General features: G+C 40.9%; 1 protein-coding gene across 1 annotated transcript; it reads left to right on the top strand.

Annotated features, from left to right (window-relative positions):
• The first annotated feature begins 1744 nt into the window (after positions 1-1744).
• On the top strand, positions 1745-21966 carry LOC144990980 (PDZ and LIM domain protein 3-like). Its single transcript, XM_078944517.1, has 7 exons — positions 1745-1951; positions 15676-15827; positions 16901-16985; positions 17076-17263; positions 19293-19420; positions 19930-20041; positions 21604-21966. Exons 1-7 carry the CDS (start codon positions 1760-1762, stop codon positions 21791-21793), a joined length of 1047 nt encoding a protein of 348 aa, XP_078800643.1. The 5' UTR covers positions 1745-1759; the 3' UTR covers positions 21794-21966.
• The last annotated feature ends 13 nt before the right edge of the window (positions 21967-21979 follow it).

The following is a 21979-nucleotide window of genomic DNA, read 5'->3' as shown; positions in this document are numbered from 1 at the left end:
TCAGCAGTGCATTTATAACCACCCTGCGGGCAGTTCAGCCCAATTAACTCACCTGCGCCTACGCCCTATTCATCCATTTCTGCGAGCGTTGCGTTTGTCGCTCCGTTAGGGGTAGTTTTAGACCCGTAGTTTTCTATGGAGATCTTGTTTTATTGTATCTGAATGGAGCCTCATGCCAAACTAAAAGAAAATATAGAAAATAAAGCATTCTCTATTGCATGAGTTTTCTGACTGACATGTTCATTCCTCACGAACAGAAACCCCAAAGCGGTGTTTTGATCAGCATTTCTAAGTGTTCCTCTAAAATCCTGCGCTCTGAGCACCAGCCCCTCCCAACCCACAAAAACGAGCGGGTTCTCACGAGCTGACGTAGACCAGTGAGAAGAGCCCCTTCCATAAAGAGTCTGCACTGCCCGCACCGCCCCCCCAGGCTACAAAACATACCCATTTTTTCTGCCAAAACGCTTTCATTTTATATGCACAAGATGCACATCCATCTTTGAAAACGTTTGGATGTCGTGGATTTCGTGGACAAGACGCTGACACACTCCTGAGACTGACCCTAGGATGACGTCATGAAGTGGGCGGCACCCACATGGAGCGAAAGCTGGAGCCTCAGGGATCAAGTCGTCTTACTTCTGGGTAGAAAAATGGCTTATGGAAATAACTCATATTTAATTATCTTGTGTGCTAAATATAATACGTTATCATAGACATGGATACGGTTTAATATAAAAGGCTTAAGAATAGCATGGTATAGGCCCTTTAAGCCGTTGTATAACAGTGTTTTGCAACCGGTTTGTGACCCTTTCTAGCTCAGTTCTAAAATGTCAACTGTAAATGATAAAATAATTGACACGAAGGATTTCGCTTCCAGAATAAGCAGAAAATGGAAATTTTGTTTTATGAGAACTGTGTCTGCCAAATACGTCAAGAGATTTCTGATGTTTTCAAGAAGTTCAATGTCTAGGCAAGACATGCTAACTTTGACGAGCTAATTGAGAGTTTACGAGGTGAAAAATGGAAAAATTGACAAGAATTTAGTTAAAACCTAATTAGATGGGGTTTATTTCTGTGAACAAATGAAAAGTGTATCACTGCACTGAAATGTTCATTAAAAAGTTCATTTGCATTTAATGTGATAAAAACAGTTCAAAGAATGTCAGGCTGAAACCTTTTTACCTCACCAAATTTGTCCGCCTTTGCAAAACGTTTGCGCCCCCCCATCATAGACCATGTCCAGACACATGACTAAGGAAAAATGATCATAAGAGGTGTTCTTTAAGCAGTGAGGGAAAGCTGTTTTGTATGAACACATGTGAAATGAGAATTGGACTGTCATCCCGCCTTGGATTCAGACACACAGTGCTGTATGGGATCAATAGTGGCTGGAATGCGTCTGTGAGACCTCCAGGACCTCCTAGAGGAGCCTTGTCTTCAGACCAAATAAGGACAAGAGCAGCAGGGCTTAAGCATGAGAAGAGGACAGCAGGAGCTGGAGGGCTGGGGCTGTCAGCAGATGGGAAGCTCTTCCATAAGTTATCTGTCAGATAAACATCTCCATGCAAATGTTCGCACGGGCCCAAACGTGCACTTTAGTTTGGTTTAAACATTTCCGGAGAACCAGTTGCAAAGACAAAAACTCAAAACAAGTACACCAGTTAGTTTTGATGGGACAAGCAGACAGTCTGATTCCAAAATCTGACCAATTACCTCACTGGGGTCTGCCCATTTCCCCTCCCTCTGCAACCCCCCCTGCATGGATCAAAATCACCATCATGGTGATACGTCCTTGCTGTTCGACAGCAATCGCAGCACTGAGCGGTTCCACAGACAGCTGGGAGATACCCTGCAGGTCATGCCACTTAATGTGGTGTTGGATGGGCCGGCCCCCTGGGGTTTCCGCCTGACAGGAGGAAGGGACTTTAACCAGCCCCTGACCATCTCCAGGGTGAGTGATGCGATCTCTGCCTTACAAGGTCAAAGCTGAACTGGTTTGAGCAAAAGAAAATTCATCGTTTTTTTTGGGGCCTCGATGTAAATTTTAGCCGAAATAATCATTCATTCATTCATTCATCTTCTTCCGTGTGTCCCTTTCGGGGTCACGGGGTTGCCGGAGCCTATCCCGGCTACTCATGGGCGAAGGCAGGGGAAACCCTGGACAGGTCGCTAGTCTGTCGCAGGGTCACACATATCACAACCATGCACACCTATGGACAATGTGGAGTGACCAATTAACCTATGAAGCATGTTTTTGGACGGTGGGAGGAAGCAGGAGTCCCCGGAAAAAACCCACGCATGCACGCATGCAAAATAATTATTTGACCAAAAAATAAAATGTTTTAAAAAAAAACACGGTTCATGTGAATTTTTCTCCTTCATTCCAGATGGATGACACATGGCTTTATTTTTTCACTTGGTTACACCAGCTGGGTTTATTCTAGAAACATGAAGGGGTGGTGCAGAGCCTGCACCTGTGCAACCAAACAAGCAAGAGGCTTAGACAAAAATAGAGGCTGACATGTTCTCAGACACACGCACACAAACATGTGTTACATGCTACACAAAAACTCAGAAAAAGTTTCCCTGAATCTTCTTTAACCCTGCAAACACAATCAACTAAAATTTGAAAAAACTGGGAAATGAGTGTCAAATAAACATTTTAAAAAGCAGACCTTTTCCGAGACTTTTCAGATGACATGATTATTAATATAAGAATATTTCTGAAATGTACTAAAATAACACACATAATGCAGCTTTGGAGTTTGCTCTGTTCCAGTTTCTTGTGTTTGGCAGCACTTTATCTTTAAAAGTAGAAATGGGAGGCATGACATATGGGAGCAAACTATTTCATGACTGAAAAATAATTAAATAAAACTGCACTTTTCTGCTAAATTTGCAATAGTTTCCAGCTGCAAAAAGGACATTTCCTGTTGATGAAATATGCAACAAACATCTGAATCCCCAAAGGAAACACATAGAGTCAGAAATGAGGGAAACAAGGGGAGCGTATGATGTTGAGAAGTATTTTTGGGAATATTTTTCTAATGAGAACAAAAAAAAAGCATCTGTTGCCACCGACCTCTTTGCCCAGCTTAGTATTGAAGAGTGGAAACAGAAGCTCATTATCTTGGATGAAAAAAACCAAAGCTTTGAACTTTACTTCTCTTTTAGATCAAACATAAAATGTTGATTTGCATAAAAGTCAGGCTTAGGGACAAAAACCAGAGAAGATGGAAACATTTTTCATGAATTGTGTGTGTTCAGTTTTAAAATGTATTTCCCAAAATTCCAGCTCTAAAAATCCAGCAGCCTTTTTTGCTCCTGTCTTGATTTTTGACAGAAATATTGCTGTAAGTGTTTTACAGCTAAATCCCAGAGTCAAACAAAGTTCAGGGTTAGGAGTTCACCTTTATAAAAAGAAATTAAACAGGACGATGCTAAAAGTGGAGCTCAGAGGCAGTTTTTCTCTGTCTGGCAGCCACACACCTGTCGAGGGATAAAACCGTGGATGATCGATTCAGCAGTTTGGAAAAAAGAATTATAATGATATAATAACATAATTATTTTTACTGTATTTGTGACCATAACTGAGTACAAAAACTGAAGTCAGAAAGATCCCAGCCACTCTGTTTAAGCTGAAGTGAGTCCAGTGTCCTCATCCACAGCCATGTTTGGTCAGGAACATCCTGCCCTTCATGACTCACCAGTTTAAAAGTAAACACAAATGGTTATCATCCTCATATTCAGCAAACAGCAGCCTTACAGGGGCACTTTGGAGCTCCAGCAGAGTGTCTCCCTTCAGGAGCTGCTTTGCCGATGGAAACAGTTGTTCAGGATTATGTGTCTCTGCAGGAGGTGTGTTATCACAAACACCAAGACCACCCCCACTGTAATCGTCAATCAGTCTTCATTTTAATGAATGCAGAACAAGTGTTTCTGTTGCATCACCATGATATATTTGTGAAAGGCCGACTATCAGGATCTGATTGATTCTGTGCCAGGATCCACCTGTGCAACAAGTTGGGATGTTTTCACACTTGTAACCCAGCTGGCCCCCGGTGGCTCAGCCATCCCCCAATATTTGTCTGCGTTCACGTGAAGGTGGAAATACTTTGGAACAAGGAATATGTTTTACAAGAATCCTAAAATGAGAATGAAGCAGTAGAAAAGTCATTTTAATATCAATGCTTAAGTCCTTTAGCATGTTAGCTGAAGTGACCTGAAAAGAATTTAGAGCTAAAAGCTAACTTTGCCTTTTATTGGACAGAATATGATGTGTTGGATGCTTCCAGACACTTTCCCGACATAACTTTAGTTCGACATAAATAATAACAAATGAACTCTGCAATGTCAAAAGTCCGAATAATAAAGACCCACTCTGCTGTTTTGTGTGAGCGAAGGCAGACACGGGAGCAGATGATAAATTACCATTGGAAAAATAACCTTTGCACATTTTTTTATTATCTCTTTATTTAGTTGTTTTCTATTTTGCACATTTCTTTTGCACATCTTTTTACCTGCCCTGTTCTGTAAATAGATTTTTAAATTATAATACCTTGATGTTTGTTTTTATGCTACATTTTCTTGTTCTTGCTTTTTTATTAAATTCTAAGTCTTTTTTTCCCTCTGCTGTCAGTTGCTATGGTGACAAACAAATTTCCCACGTGTGGGATCAATAAAGTATCTCTGATTCTCTGATTCTGATACCGTATTTGTGATGTAGAAATTAGCTCCCTGCCTCGGCTCAATTCTGATGCATCCACTTGCAGACAAATACATCCATGTACGTCTTTGTTGTGCTCTGATATAGCTCGCCATTTTTGTTGCACCCCTAATGTTAGGTTGGGGTTGTGAGGGGCTGTAAGCTAGCAGGTAAGAATGTTAACAGATTGATGATGGGAAGTCAGGTCAGGCTCACTCCACGCACAACTCTGATGAGAATTTCTAATAAAGTCCTGCCGCTCTGCAGAAACTATGTCCTAGAAAACAACACAGTTTTGTTTTGGTGTTTTTTATTTTGGCTAAAAAAAGGCATAATCATAATTATGACACCACTGGGAACTCTTAAAATAGATGAAAAGATGATCAGAAAGTGTTTTTTTATAACACTATTTTAACACTTTTCTGAAATGACCTAAAAATAATATGAAGCTAAAAGTTAACTATCACTTTTATTTGACAGAATTTGATTGCTTCAAGACACTTTCCACTCATAATTTGAAAAAAAAAAACTTTAAAAAGTTAGAATAGTGTTTTAAAGATGCAGAGCTGCAGAAACCAACATGCTTATTGTGTGTCAGGAGAATATTTCTGATGGGCAGATTCCTTTCTTTGCTGTGGATTTGTTGCTTTCTTGCAACTTGCACTCAACTCATTTGTTCTCTTTAGCTTCAGTTCTCCAGTAAATTTGGAATGATTCGAGAAAAGTGATCCAAAGAAAAGGAGACAAAAGGATAAAAAGCTTCATAATTTAAGGTAGAATATTTGAGTTTGAGCTGCGTCAAAACAAGAGAATGAAGAAGGTTCAGGAAAGCCGATCTGACAGCAGCACTCAGACAAACGCATCCGTGTAAATCACTCTTCCCTCTTTGGCGGCATGAGACATCCTCTCCGCACTTTCATCCACAGTTATTTATAGCCTTGTTATTTCATCTCAGTTTCAGTGCAAACTCTCTCTAGGGCTTGGTTTGTTATTTATATTATTATGGTCTGTGTGAGCATGGGTCAGGGCCTGTGTAAAGTGAGAATCAGCTCACAGAGGTTTTCTGTGTGACCCTGCAGCTTTCTTGGAAGCTTTTTCCAGAAGATTATGTTGATCTGGGCAAACAGGATACATGTTCTTTTTTATGCTCTGTTGGATGTCTACTTATGGGTACCAAGAGACAGATGTGAACCAGTGATAGACTGGGCTTCTCCCCCTGTATCTCACTGTGCTGTTTTAAATTTGTGAACTTTTGGAGACTTAAAGATTTAGGTCATGACTGAGCCCCCCCCCCCCCCCCCCCTTTTTTTGTGTCTCCTCCAACTGGGGAGCAGGTTAGACTCTAGGATTAGAGAAACAGATCAAAGGAAGGGATTTAGCCACCAAATACAGTATCAGTAGATTAAGTACCCATGATGCAAAACAGGCCAGGATTCTTTTTAAAGGCTTGCTTCATCTAAATAGAATTTACAGAACTTCTGTGTTTTAAGATGACAACAATACCGACATGCAAAACCATCAGGACAACTATTTTTAACTTTTAATTAAAAAAAAAATAAAACGTTTTAAATCATTATTTAGACCAGAAGTTTCATAGTTTGTGACTTGAGTGTTCTTCTTCTTCTTTTGCTCCTGGTTGACCCTTTTAGCACAGCTTCTCATTGGTGAAACACACCTGGTACAGACTGTCACCAGCTGGTTGGACAGGAATTTTCCAGTCATTGGAAAAAAAGCTGAACAGCAGCCATCAAAGCCGAGATTTGGCCAATTTTAACAGTTTGATCATAACTAAACTTGTTGAATTATTTTTACAATGGCCACAATACTGTAAACCTTACATGTTTTTTCAACAAAAGACAAAAAAAGCTATTGAAAGGCAAGGCCCCCCCCCCAAAAAAACAGTTTGATCAACATTTCCTTAAATTTGTGAATGAGAGGTTTAGAGTAAAACTGTTGTTTTGGTGCATGAAAATGATCAACCCAGGATTTATCCTTGATTTTCTCATACTTTAATTTTACTTTTTGCAAATTGTTTTTCAAATTTCTAGTGCTCTGTGTAACGGTACATTTGAGATGCAAACATGTTTGACTAACATCAGGGAAGTTTCTGGATTACTGAAGTGTTTCTGGAAAAAAAACTTTTGTGATTATGAAACTTGACACTTGAAGTTTATTTTATCATTTATACTTGAGTAAAAAGAGAGCAAGTGCAGTATACTAAAGAGCATGTTTGTGGAGTGTAGGAAGTATAACTTTTTCAAACTGGATTTTACAATTCAAATACAAGAAGTAAACTTCAAGTATACTGCCTCTCTTTAAGTATAGACTACTTGTAGTACACTTACAAAGACTACTTTTTGCTAAGAGGAAAGTTATTTAAAAATTGACAGGTCTGAGACTAAAACAAAAAACTTCAGAGAAACTACATACATGCGCAAAACAAACTGGTTATTTATTATTTTTTAACAATATAACTGACCAAAACAACATAACAACATAAGGAAGCTTGTAAAAGCATCCAAAGTGGAGGTTTGGTATCCGTGAGGAGCTCAGGGAAGAAAGAAGAAAGTGCTGCCAACCACCAGGAAACATTTATGAGAGTAATTTAAAAACTATTAGAGTCAGTTATTCTTCAGTGGAATAGATTATTCACATGGATCACATGACAGTTTCACTGTTTGTTTTTTTCCAGCACTTGAACAATTCAGAAAGCTCAACCCAAGGTCATGTTCTTTGATGAACAACAGAAAATAACAGCATTTCCCTCTACAGTTACCGGGTTAAAGTTAATGTCTGTTCAAAAGAAAAAAAATGAAAAAACACTTATTGCAGATTTGAAAAGCTTAATATAAGAAATATTTTCCTTTGTGGACTGAAAATAAACACATGAAAAAAAGACAGACAGACAGACATAGATAACATAATTGTGATGCGGGTGTGACAGCATGCTCTAATAAATATTTTTAAGAGTATACATTTTGATTGTTTATTTTTCTCACTTTACAAAATTCAAATTGGGCAGTCAATATATCCAATCAATATATGGGGTTACTACTTTTTGCATTTAAACAGCAATTATTCTTATAGGTTTTTTTTCACAGATAAGGGTTTTTTTAAGGATCATAGTCAGGTGTTGGACCAACCAATTATCCCAAACAGGTGCTGATGATTGTCAACGTCAGCTGTAGGTTCAAATCCAGTCATGAACTGAATTAGAAGCAGCTGTGGAGGAGGCGGCTTTAAACTGTGCTACCATGGTGAGGCTTTGAAAGACAGTTTACTTGGTGAAGACCGAGCACAGCAGAAAGACTCAAGGTAGTTCTTTTTTTTTTTTTTTTTTTTTTTTTTTTTTTTAACTTGTCCTGTCCAACAGCTGGGCAGACAGATGAGAGCTGAGGGCCTCTTGTGTTGGACATATTTTACTTTAACAAGAGGGGTTATTAATCTTCAGACAAACCAAAGGTATGTCTGAATAAACCCCTTTTGTAATTGAGGCCAAACTTTATTAATTTCAATCATGTCTGAAAATCTTTGGTGTTGGACCGGACGGAAAAGGAAAGAGGGGAAGAAGAGAGAGGGACGTTAGAGAGAGGGGGGGTAGGGGGTGATAATAGGAGGGGAAGGGGGATAAGACCATGAAGCAGCATAACAAGTTTACTGGTTGTTAATCATTATGGTAAGGTTCAAATGTAGTAAAAAACAAAACAAAAAAAAAGGGGCGGAGCCTGTCCACACACACTGAAATCTATTAAACACACCTGCTAGCTGCAAAAATGTAAAAATGTCCACCTGTCGACATGTACACAAAACAGATAGTGTTCACACGCATACTTATGCCTTAAAACCAACTAGTGTGAAATATTTCAGTCATTCAGTCATGCAAACTGTTAGTGCAAAGGTGAGCTAACACCAGTGCTCAGGTGAGTGTTTATGTTCTTCCAAAATGGGTGGTGGAACGTGAAAAGAAGGAGGGAGAGTGCCCAGCCATCCCCACCCCAAGACCCCCACCGCAGCAGCAGCGGCAGCCGGAATCCCCCCAACGCCACACGGGAACCGGCAGGGAACAACCGCCGCCCGGGCGACCAAGCCCGCCACCCAGGCCAGGGCCAGCAGGGCCGCCGCAAGGCCCCCAGAGCCAGAGGCCAAGGAGGCACGGAGGGAAAGTGAGCGCCGCCCCAGCCCAACCAGGAGAGCAGCCCCCCCGCCGCGCCGGGAGAACCCAACGCAGGGCCCCACCGGAGAAGGACGCCCACAGCCCCAAACGAGCACCCCACCACCACCCAGGAGTTCCGGGCATCCCCCCGCCCCAACCCCAGATACGAGCCAGGACCCCCCAAGGGAGACCCGCTCCGCACTCCAGGCAGCCATCCGCCCGGCCCACGGTTGGTCCAGGGAGGAGCGAGGCAGGGGACCGCCGCCCCCGCCCAGGAGGGGGGAACCCCGGGGAAAAAAAGAGGGCCCACAAGGGGTGTTGTAAATATGGCCCGACCAGGCTCGGCCACAGTTGGAAATTTGGCGGGGCCCAGCACTCAGGAGCGAGGACCAGAACCCACCCCCCAGGGACCAGACACCCCCGGCTCAGATGTAATGTGAACCCCCCCACCGCGCGGAGAGAGCACCGCCGGGCCCAGGAAGCCGGCACCCCGGGGACACGGCCGCCGTTGCAAAGGGGCCCGTACCCCCCACCAGGGAAGAGGCAGGGGACAGATGGACCCAGGTCCCACCTTCCTTGCAAAATGTGTGTGCGTGTATGTGTGTTTGAGAGGGTGTGTGTGTGCATGTGTGTGTGTTTATGTTGGGATGTATATATTGAGGGGGGAGGGGTGTGTGTACTAAGGGGGGTGCAGTTAAAATTGGCGGGTAGGGCACTAAGGGGACATCTCCTGATTACTCACAGTGACGTCCCCTCACCCTCCCCACCAAGGGGCCCTAAATGTCTAAGGTGCGGTTAAAATTGGCGGGTAGGGTGCTAGGAGGACATCCGCTGCTTGCTGGCAGTGATGTCCAAGCACCCCCCCTACCAAGGGCCCTACATGTCTAAGGTGCAAATAAAACCGAAAGAGGGGGGGCCCACTCCATACGGCAACCATAGGAGGGGGGCTACTGCCTAGTAAACCCCCCCCCCTCAAGGTAGTTCTGCTGTTCGGCAAGGTTTCTCCCAGACAAATATTTTCAAGATGTGCTGTTCAAGCTCTTTTTAAAGAAATGGGCAACCTCGAGGGTTGTAGACATGCTAGGAATTATCAATGCCCAGAAATACAGGCAGATCTTTATCCAACATGCAAACCTACCAGGTAGGTTTTTGATTATCTCAAAATGTTTTCTACAGCAATACAACAACTCCAAACATACTAACTAATGCCGTAGTCACAACTGCCCTTACAAGTGGATACAGGCTATCTGCGGGTAAAAAGTTAATGCATATTTGAATGCAAAAAATGTTTTGCACACATGCATGTTGTGAGCCCAGGTTGTAAGGAACACTTAAATCACTCATTTTTCAACCAATTTGCGCAGGGAGCCCATTAGTGCAGTTACAGTTGTAAGTGTGCGGTCCTTGATTGTCTTCTTCCATGCTGTCTGACTGTTAGAAATGAGGAATTAAGACAATCAGGGTGTAGTTTGCGTGGACATCCTACGTATGACATGCACATCCAGAATCTCATCCAGTATATTCTTTTGTATCTTCTTATGAGCTCCTACTTCTTATTACATGCATGCAGTCATTAAAGAGCCAGGGTGCACGCTTTACTGACAACTAGACTGTGGCGTAAAGGGCAATATACAACATCATCCCCCGTACTTAAGAAGCGTGTGTAACTCACATTAGCCCTACAAATACTTGACGATACACTCACAACAATGGTACGTTACATTTACAAGACGTCTGTTGAGGTGGCCGCACAAGCCTCAAGGGAACAAGACACGCCTTAGATTAGATTAGATTAGATTTGCTTCATTGTCATTGTTCGTTGGACAATGAGATCGAGGCATCACCATAACAGTGCAAGAATATCAAGGAACAACGGAATAAATATCAAACAGATCAGTATATACAAGTCTAAAAATATAAACTGTAATGAAGAATGTCCGCAAAATTGCATGCAAAATTTGTGTGTAAACATGTCAGATGTGCAATAGGTAGCAATGAGATATAGTGTTGACACTGTGGACAGAGTAAGTGGACAGAAGTATGGATTTTTATCTGGGCATTTTGGAATTGAGAATGTTATTGCCTTGGAAAGAAGCTGTTTTTGAGTCTGTTCGTTTTGCTTCTGATGCCTCTGTAGCGCCTCCCAGAGGGCAGCAGGTCGAACAGGTCTGAGCCAGGGTGTGAACTGTCCTTGATGATGTTCTGAGCCCTAGTGATGCAGCGCGCGGATTAGATGTCCGTCAGGGGTGGGGAGAGGGCACCCAATGATCTTCTTATCCGCGACCGCGCACCTGCCGAACCAAACTGTTATGCAGTATATGAGCAGGCTCTGGATGGATGACTGGTAGAAGGTCAGTAGCAGGTTGGTGCTGATGTTGTTCTTTCTGAGGACCCTCAGGAAGTGCAGACGCTGCTGAGCCTTCTTGATGGTGGCTGTGGTGTTGGTTGTCCAGTAGAGGTCGGCAGAGATGATAATGCTGAGGAACCTGAAGGTGTGGACCCTCTCCACATGCTCCCCATTAATATGGAGGGGGGTTGGGCCTGCGCCATGCTTCCTGAAGTCGACAATGATCTCTCTGTTTTGCTGGTGTTCAGGGTGAGGTTGTTCTCTGAGGACCAGGTTGTCCGCTTCAGGACCTCCTCTCTGTATGCAGAGACACCGTGGTGTCGTCAGCAAATTTGATGATGCTGTTGTTGCTGTGGGCTGGGCTGCAGTCATGCGTGTAGAGGCAGTACAGCAGGGGGCTTAGCACACAGCCCTGTGGGGCGCCGATGCTCATTGTGCGGGTGGAGGAGAGGTGGGGGCCGAGTCTCACAGTCTGTGACCGGTTTGTGAGGAAGTCGTTAATCCAATTGCATGTGGGGGGGTGGGAGGCCAAGAGTGAGCAGTTTATCGCAGAGTCTGTCCGGGATTATCGTGTTGAAAGCGGAACTGTAATCCACAAAGAGCATCCGGACGTAGCTCTGCTGCTGCTCCTGGTGGTTCAGGTGGTTCAGTGTATCAAGATGCAGCCCTCCAACCCTCCACGGGCCAGGACAACCCCAAAAACCCTGCAGCACCCGTGCAGGTCAAACCGCGTACATGTGCATGTGACTAAAGCAAAAGTCTTTAAGAACCATCCTTAGCGTAAAGAAGAACAAGAAGTTTCGGAAGGGATGGCATGGCCCCTCACAGAACCCTGATCTCCACATCGTCAAGTGTTTTTGGGAGTACAGGAAAAGACAGAAAGACACGAGAATACCTAGATTCAGAGATCAAGGTTAGTTGTCCAAGATGTTTGAGATGACCTACCAGCAGAGTTCCTTCAAAAACTGTGGAAGAGTTGATGCTGTTTCAAGGCAGAAACTGGACACACTCAGTACTCATTTAATGTCGATTTCTCTTTATGATCATTCACTGCATTTTCTTGTTTGATTAAAATAAATGGTTAATTTTTGAGGGGGCTGATGATTTGGGCTTTCTCCTGACGAGAAAAACTGAAGTGGAAAGTTGGCTTCTGATTCCCCTCTTCCAAACCACTTAGGAGTAAAGCGAAGTGAATAGCTGAAGTTTTATTGAATTTTCATCCTCCGTAGAAAATCCAGAAGACTGCAGTTGTTATTTTAACTATTCAGCATTCAGTATCTTTGTCTCTTAGAACTGAATATTTTTACTCTTTATTTATTAGTATTCATTGCAGAATCTGTCTTTTATACATAGCAGTCAATGGGAAATGTCTGCCTCTTGTAGTTGGTTGAGGAACAGCAAAATGTGGTACTTCTTGGTTTACCTGGTTGAAAGATGAAGGCCTGGGTTCAATTAGAAAAGCAGGTTTCCCCTAAACTTTCTCCTTGACTCGCAATTTATAAAGGTGAATCAAAGGCCGACTTCAGCATTGTGTTTTCTGTGTTTCTTGTGCTCCTGTGTTGTCAGAATGATGGAGCTTTTTTCATTTGCAGTTAAGCGTTGCCGCATTGCCTGTCGTGCTTTTATTTTGCAGGTCACATTGAACTCTGACCTTTCTCTGGTCGGTGCAGTTTTACAGAAGGGGGAGACACTTTTTGAAAAATTTGAACCACAGACAGAAACGATTAAATAGATATGTGGAGTTGAATGCATTTAAGTTCTGAATGTGAAGACACTGTTGTGTCTGGTCCACAACAGTGCAGCAGGTACATGCATAGAGCCCATGTTTACTTTATATACCATTATTCTTATTCATAGAGTGAGAGTCTCAGTTTAGCTTTTACATGTGTGCATTTGTCATGGACATGTTAGATTTTTTCACTGTATAAAGTCAGTCACATGTTCTTTGTTTCATTGCAGATTTAAATTAACTCTATATTTCTGCAGAAACTGTGGACGAAATTCAGAGTAATGAAAATAAGCATATTTATTTGGGGGATTTAATGTTAATTATAATTTATTGTGGTTCAACACTTTCAGCAAAGCAGCAAGTTGAACATCAATTTTACATACTTGGAATTCTATAAGGTTTTCTAAACTGTGAATGTTACAAACTGGCTCTCTGTCTTTACCTTGTAAACCCAATTACGTTTTAGCCCTCACCACCTCAGGATCTTTTAGAAACACTGCATGGAAATATATTATCCGATCAATAGAAAAGGAAAGAAAAAGCTAACCCTCTGCCTTAGCTTCATGAAGGTCATGTTTATTGAAAGTATAAAGTAGATATTACATTGAAAGCTCAGAACAAATAGGTAGGATAGCATTAGAACACTCACAAAATTTAAAAAGAATTTTTCAAAGCATTTAGTTTTCTTTTTTATAGAAATTGGTTATTTAGCTGTTTAGCTGAGTAAATTGTCAAGTAGTTTGAAATTTCCTGTTACTTTCTTTTAGAATTTATTTTTTTGACAAAGTTTAAAACAATACTTTTGTTCCACATGTTAATTGTCACAATAACAATAAGATCCACTCTGATTAAAATTGTGTGTTTGTTTTTTTTTATTATGTTCTTGTTGCATTTTTCTCATGATGGAGGACATATAAAAAGTGATGATTGGAGTGGAACTTTAAGCTGCACAATGTGGATTAAAGAAAGTATGTTCAAATGAATACAAACTGACGACCCGGAATAGTTGTAACACGGGGAAAGTTAAGGACAAAATAGAAGTTTAGTGCATGAGAGAATGACACTTCTTGGTAGAATACAACTTAAACTGGTGTCTGGCTTTGACTGATAGTCAGGGAGTCAAAAATCGAAGCTCCATCAACGCAACTGCACCTCCTCAAGCTGCACAGATGAACATCTATGTTCAATAATGTTGTTAAACTTCCCTTTACATTATTTCATTTTAAGAGAATAAGAGGAGTTGTGGTCTAAATCTAGATCAACTGTAAGATATGGATTTATGACTTTTCTTTCTAAATGAAAACACAGCCAAAGTAGCCATCACAGTTTTAGTTTACAAGAATACCCTCCCCTTCAATAAAAGAGACAGCTGTTCTTTCCTGTACTTGTTATTTAGGAATGTGCTGCCAAAAAAAGAGGGGCTTACAGACCTGAATACAGAAAGTGGAGCATCACTTTTAATCTAAACTTTTAAAAATTCAACCAAAAAAAGAAAAAATCCACACTGCAATGCTAACTTTTTAATACCATAACAGTACATTATCGGTTTACAATGAATCTTTTGTGTGTTTCAAATGAACTGAACTTGAGGAAAGAGTTTCAAAAACGAATTTTGATGGCCTTGCTTTTCAAAACCAAAGGGGAATGTGGTATTCCTGTAAAAATCCTGCTTCATTGTGTGTGTGCACATTCAACCCCATTCCAGAGTCTTCAGCTGTGAGAAAACACGATTCTGTCCTCACTGCAAAGACACGTGACTAACTAAAGAGCTGGGATTTCATTAGTGCTAAAGCAGTGCTGTAACACAAGCCTCCTGAAACAGTACCTTCATTACTCTTTTTGAAGATCTTAAAAGTTTTTTATTTGAAAATAGCTTTTAGGAAAAGCAGATTGACTCTATTTTTGTACTTTTTTTGGTGACAAAAAATCCAAACTCTTCCCTCATCTAATAAAAATACATTTTTGGCTGATTCATAAAGGAAAAACGAAGAAAATAAACAGCTTGGGTCCAATGAAAAACCTTTAGATTCATAATTATCTTTTTGATTGCAATAATTTGATGTCTTAATTTAAAAAGAATGCAAACAACCAAGTTTTTATATTTTCTGAGAAATTTTGATCTTCGGTTAAAACTGACAGAGTCCTGAAATAGACTTTGCTAGTTTTTGAGGGGGAAACGTAACAAAACATCTAAAAAGAAAAGCAAAAAAGACATTTAAAGAAATTCCGATTAAAGTAGCAAAATAAACCAAAGTGTTTGGTTTGATCACATTAAGAGAAATAACATTAAAATATTAAGTGCGTTTATCATCATTAAGCAAGCAAAGTTAGCATGAAATGAATAAAAATGCTTAAATGAATAGTTGATAAAAGATATTTGAGACTAAACCCAAATGTTACAAAACTGCATGTAAACTATTAAAACTGGCAAAAAATCTGTCATTTCAAATGGACCGTCTTCCTCAGTTTTACCCCATTTTTCTCAATGATTAGGTGATGCTGTGGCTTTAAAAACAACAAAACTAATGTATGTTAGTTTTAGAATAATAAAAAGAAAAAAGCAGATGAACTCTCTCCTTCTATATATAACACAAACATATTTGATGTGGTTTATTTTAAGTTTACCATCTTTTTGAGCAGATTTCACGAAAATCTTGTGCCACAACTTTTGTTTTGCAGAACTTTTGTAAAGTTATCCAGTTTATTTTAATATAACTCTTGTTTGGTTCCTTCTTATGCAGATCACTCCAGGCAGTAAGGCGTCCTCAGCCAACTTGTGTCCTGGGGATGTTATCCTGGCCATCGAGGGAGTCCCAGCTACAGACATGCTGCACTGTGAGGCTCAAAACAAGATAAAGGAGTCCAGCAAACAGCTGTGTCTCACTGTGGAAAGGTAACAAGATCCAGCAAGAACAGGACCACACTGTTTTACAGCGCATTTGATTTTTTACTACAAAAAGTTCCTGTTTTAAGGATTTTTTATCTACAGAAGTCTTAAATAAAAACACTCAGTGGAACTTTACTAGGCACACATGTTCAACTGTTTACAGAGAATGGTCCAAAAAGAGAAAATATTCAGTAAGGTCCGAGGAGAATGGTGAGACTGATTCCAGTTGATAGAAAGGCAGCAGTAACTCAAATAACCATTGGTTACAACCAAAGTCTGCAGAAGAGCGTCTCTGAACACACAACACATCCATCCTTGAGGCAGATAGGCTACAGCAGTAGAAGACCACACTGGGTGCCCCTCCTGTCAGCAAAGAACAGGAAACTGAGGCTACAGGTGTACCTAGATAAATAATTGTCGCTCCTCACTGTATTTTCTAATAAAGAGCAGTTCTTCAAATTCTGCCATCCTGCATCTGTCCTCTTACATATTTATTCAATCCAACAACTGGGGCTCTCAACGTGGAACAGTTTATAAAATGATCTAAAGCTCCTCTGTTTGATCTTGACCAATGAGCTCCAATGGATTTATGAAAACATGGAGAAGTTATTTGTGGTAGTTTTTCAGACTCTTTTATTGCACCTCGTTGTTTTGTCATTTTACTAAGTCTATGTGTAGTCTATCTATTTGACAGTAAATGTTGAGGTTTTGCTTTCAAGAGGGTTTTTCCCTATTGCTACAAAAATCTAAACTAAATCTGTTGGAATAAATCTTATATTATATAGAGAGGGAAGTGGTATTTATTGATTTAGTAAAAATACTTCTCAAAATAACATGTTTTTATACAGTATTACAGTATTAAAACTTTGTGGGTCCAAATTAATATAACAAAATGAAACTAATAAATGACACATTAAGCCACAGAAGTAGAGGAAGACAGGAATATGGCAGTTCAATGACACATTTCCAAACCTCATTTTTGATGTTTTGTGGGTTAGGATTATAGACTCACAAACTTGTGGCTCATGAAGATAAGCCATGCTGATTCAACCCTCCAGTCAGAATGTGTCTGTTCTCAGGAATCAATCACGACTCTGGTCGCCTCATGTTATGGAGGACGGCAGAGCTCACCCGTTTAAAGTCGACCTTGAGACCAAACAGCAGGTTTGTAGAATGATGATAAATAATTAAGAAAAAAACACTATTGTGTGTGCAGTTATTAGGAACGTTTCGTCCTATTTCCCACTTTTACAGGAGTATAAACCGATCGGCGCCACTCACAACCGCAGAGCTCAGCCGTTTATTGCTGCAGCAAACATTGATGACAAACGACAGGTGGTCAGCACGTCCTACAACACTCCCATAGGCCTGTACTCTTCAGGAAACATCCAAGATGCCATGGAGGGCCAGATCCGAGGCCTTGTTCAGCCCAAGCCTGAGAGGTACTGACTCAGGGCAGTAATAAACATTTCTCTATGAGCCAAAATTTCAAAAAGGTACATATTTTATAGCTTTTCTGAGACATTTCTGCAGAGCAGCGGGAGTTCATTAAAAATTCACCTCTGAGTTGTGGGTGGGACTGTTGGCATGGAGTAAGCCTGCCCCCATTTCCCATAATTTCTTTGCACCTTTTGCACTTTCTCCCACCAGCTTACAGCCCTTCACAATATATATATATATATATATATATATATATATATATATATATATATATATATATATATATATATGTGTGTGTGTGTGTGTATTCACAATGGAAATTGGCCAATTACCATAACAATGGTGACAGGGTGACTGGGTGATTAACATCACCCAGTGTGGGTCCTTGGGCAAGACCCTTAACGCTTTTGCCTACCTCACAACATGAGAGACAATGTTAGGAGAAACAATAGCAGACATTGAGGACAGTTACTAGTTCCTTGGAATTTCGCAGGCAAATGGCAACCTGTAGCAGGCAACAAAGAAAGCTGCAATAGCTAAATACCTCCAACGAGTAAGGCAAGTCCCGAGAAGCCGGCTCAATGGCAAAAATAAGACCCGGGCAATAAATAGCTACATGAATACATCAAGCTCAAGGACCCAACTGACAATGTGCTTAGTGAATGTCTCAGACAATGGAGAGCAGAGGATAAAGTGCTGGAGGACAGATCCTCATGGGAGGACAAACCCCTGCATGGGATGTACCAGCCCTGAGCCCTGAGCCCTGAGCACCAGAGCAATAGAGGATCAGATCTACCACACCAGACAAGACCCAAGGTGTAGGCTGTCCAAAGAGGCGCCTGAAACAATCCAGCACATATTTGCAGGGTGTAAGATGTTGGCAGGTAAAGCATACATGGAGCGGCACAATCAAGTGGCTGGAAAAATATACAGGAACGTGTGCAAAATATGAACTGGTAACCCCAAGGTCAAAATGGGAAAAAACACCCCCCAAAGGTGGTAGAGCATGAAAGGGCAAAGATCCTGTGGGACTTCCAGATCCAGACTGATAGTATGGTAATGGCGAACCAACCAGTCATTGTAGTGGTGGATAAAGAACAGGGAAAGCCGTTGTGGTGGATGTGGCAGTGCCAAGCGATGGAAACATCAGGAAGAAGGAACATGAGAAACTGGAGAAATACCAGGGACTCAGAGAAGAACTGGAGAAAGCCTGGAAAGTGAAGGTGACAGTGGTGCCTGTGGTAATTGGAACACTCGGGGCAGTAACCCCCAAGCTGGAGGAGTGGCTACAACAGATACCTGGAAAGACCTCAGACCTCTCAGTCCAGAAAAGCATGGTGCTAGAAACAGCTAAGATACTGCACAGGACCCTCAAATTCCCAGGCCTCTGGTAGAGGACTCAAGCTTGTGTGAGTAACCACCCACAGAAGGGTGAGAGGGGCGTTTTTTTTATATATATACTGTATATATAGATATATATATCTATATATACTGTATATACTGTATTTGTATGTATGTATGTCCTCCATCGTCAGAAAAATGCCACAAGAAAATTTTAAAAGCACCAAAAACCCAATTTTCATCAGAGTGTGTTTTTATAAATTAGTCATCCAAAAATGTAATGGTAGGAAACGTACGATTCTCCATTTGTTGCAGTTTGTTTGCGGATATTTTTTTCAACCTCAGTCTTTGTGCTCTCGTCATGAGTTGCCTCTTCAACGACCCCTCAATCCAGATCCAAAGATGTGCTGAACATGTCAGCCAGACTTCATCAGGCTGCTTGACTAATAGAGTGTAGCTATGTGAATGACAGGAGAGCATATAGAAGAGAATCCAAGTGGAGCTTAGCTGCAGCTGTGCCACATTAAAGTAGGACGGATAGCAGTGCAGTGTTTTCAGAAAAACAATATCTAAAAAGACATTTTATGACCGTCCAACATTTTTTCCCCTGCTTTAAATCACGTTCTGTATATTTTATCTATATTTTATGCTCTGACCTTTAAAATCTTGTGTTTCTGAAAACCGCTTCAGTCCCAGAGCTCTGAGCAGCATCGAGGAATCTGACGTGTACCGGATGCTGCAGAAAGACCAGGATATGCCCCAGGAGCCTCGGCAGTCTGGCTCCTTTAGAGCCCTCCAGGAGTTTATCGACAGCGACGGTGAGCCCTTTCTGCCTCCAAATCAATGCAAACATTTGTAAGATGGATGAGTGAAGGCTGTAAAAAAGAAAGTAAATTAGCAAATATTTTAACAAGATAAATAATCAAAAAAGATGTAACATTCATTTTTAAACTAAACTCTTTTAATGACTCTGCAATTTAATTTCAATTGTCAAACATGTTTTTCCCTTGATATAGAAATCAATGCAACCAATAATTGCCCGTATGTGACATTGTGCGTCACAGCAATTGCAATGTTAATGTCTGTTCTTTGTTATGTCAGTGCCGTGATGTCTAAGTTGTATAATATGTCAATAAAAAAAAACCTTCTCTATCTGCCTCACTGATTGAAGAGAGAAAATGCACTCTATTCTTACCATGACTAAAAAGTGTCATTCTGAATGCAAGAGGCTTTTTGTTAGTTCCTGAAGTGTTCTCGACTTGTGTCCTTCAAATGCTCTGCTTCCATTTATTCGCTTGATTGAAGCCTTCCTTTCTCCTGTGGACAGGCACTCGTCCCATTGTGACCCGGACAGTCAAAGCCCCCACCTCCAAACCAGCTCCACCTACAGGAAACTTGCAGAAACTGCCCGTCTGCGATAAGTGTGGGAATGGGATTGTGTGAGTGAAAACAGAGCAGGACATCTGTGGATCTCATTAATCTGTGGATCTCCAAAAAAGAATCGGAAAATTAAATCAACAACACAACCCTTTTCTTTCACTCTATAAATACAGTGACTCGGTTTGTTGCAGTGGTGTGTGTTTGTCTCTGTGTGGTCATGAATGAACATTAGACTAGTCCAGGTTCTCTGATTTAATAAGAGCTAGATAAGAGGAAATATGACTTTTTTATCTAGTTAGTAAACACATGTTTTATTCAAAGAGACTTAAAGGTAAATGAGCTATTTAAGACCATTTAAATAGACTCAAACTGGGAAAGATGGCAGCGGGGAATCAAATGGCAACCTCCTGAGCAAAAGAATACAACATTTTCTAATTTACAGCCACTTACGATATATGAGAACTGGACTGAGGGACTCCTCCCCTCTCATGTTCAAACAGGAAGTACCCACTGGCTCCAAAAAGCCAAATCCCATGGACTTCTCTAGAGAAATATAAACTGACCAATCAGATTACTTTTGAGGTGAGGGGGAGTTGAAGATAAATACTAACCATCACAGAAATTGATACCACTTTTGGAGGAAACACGTAATTGAATGGATGCTACATTTATAAAGATAAAAAATAATGTGTGCCAGACAAATAAAACAGTAAAATGAATTTTAATGATTTTATTTTTTACCAGATATTGCAAAGAAATCTCTCAAAAGAACACGTGACAGCAATAATTATACAGTTTATGATCTGACCCTCAAAAAATTCTCATAGAGTTAAAAATGTTTTTCCCTCTTAATGTTTAAGCAGTTTTCAAATGATCACCAATGTTCTCCCTTGTGATTCATTATACATTTTAAAGAGCATTTAAGCTACGTTCACATCAGGCATGTGACGCAAGTTCAAGAACGCTACAAACAGGCATTCTTGAACGTGCTGGACTGTTGCTACCTGATACTAGCACATGTACTCACAGTTAGAAGAGAGTTATGAAGTTCAATATGTTCCAAAAAGGACGCACTTGTAGATTTGATGTGAGAACTTGTAACATAGAATGTGAGAATTTAATCGGAGAGTTGGTGCAAAATGTCAAAGCGGTGCAATTCTGGTGAATCTTGCTTCACTTTCACAGCTCACTCTGATATCTGAAAGACTTGGTGTCATAGAATTCCAGCTGGGCACAAACCAATTATTAATTTATCTGGTTGGGACTTCTGTGAATCTAAAGGGAAGCCATCCAAACATCACTACCAAATCTGAGTCCCTGATTGGTCAAAGTTCAGGTGGTTTAACTTTCAACGCGCATTTAATTGACATACATGTTGCACGTAGAGTCCGAAAACGGACTTAAAAACCTGAGTGTCGACACATAAACAGAGGAGTTTTGTACAGGAAAACCCGAAACTTGCTTTTACATGCGTTTACATACACTTTTCATTTAAAGTGGCCATCTGAACGCACATTTCCGAGCCTGGAGTGAACGTAGCATCACACCTGAGAAAACAATTGTTTTGAAAAAACCTCTTCTGAACATTGATGTCACCTTTTTTCTGTGTTTGAAACTGCAGGGGGACAGTGATTAAAGCTCGGGACAAATACCATCACCCCGGGTGTTTCGCGTGCTCCGACTGTGATGTCAACCTAAAGCAGAAAGGCTATTTCATTGTGGAAGGGCGTCTGTACTGTGAGAGCCACGCCCGAGCCAGAATGAGACCCCCAGAGGGACACGACCTCATCACAACATTCCACTCACCTTAGAAGCTTCTCCAAGCACTTTGCCAAACATGTTCAGTGATCTGCAATGTTTGTGCAAGATAATCTTAGCAGAACGAATCATGCTAATGTGATGAATTGGAAATCACACTTCACAGCTATGTCTCATTTAAACATTTGCCACATTTTTAATGTTTCCAATAAAGAAATCTGGTCAACTTTTTGTGAATT

The sequence above is a fragment of the Oryzias latipes genome, chromosome 1, assembly GCF_053564925.1.
Source record: "Oryzias latipes strain Hd-rR chromosome 1, Olatipes_Hd-rR_3.1".
NCBI lineage: Eukaryota > Metazoa > Chordata > Actinopteri > Beloniformes > Adrianichthyidae > Oryzias > Oryzias latipes.
Note: the sequence above shows the minus strand (reverse complement) of the source record. Positions and strands in the feature narration are given on the sequence as shown.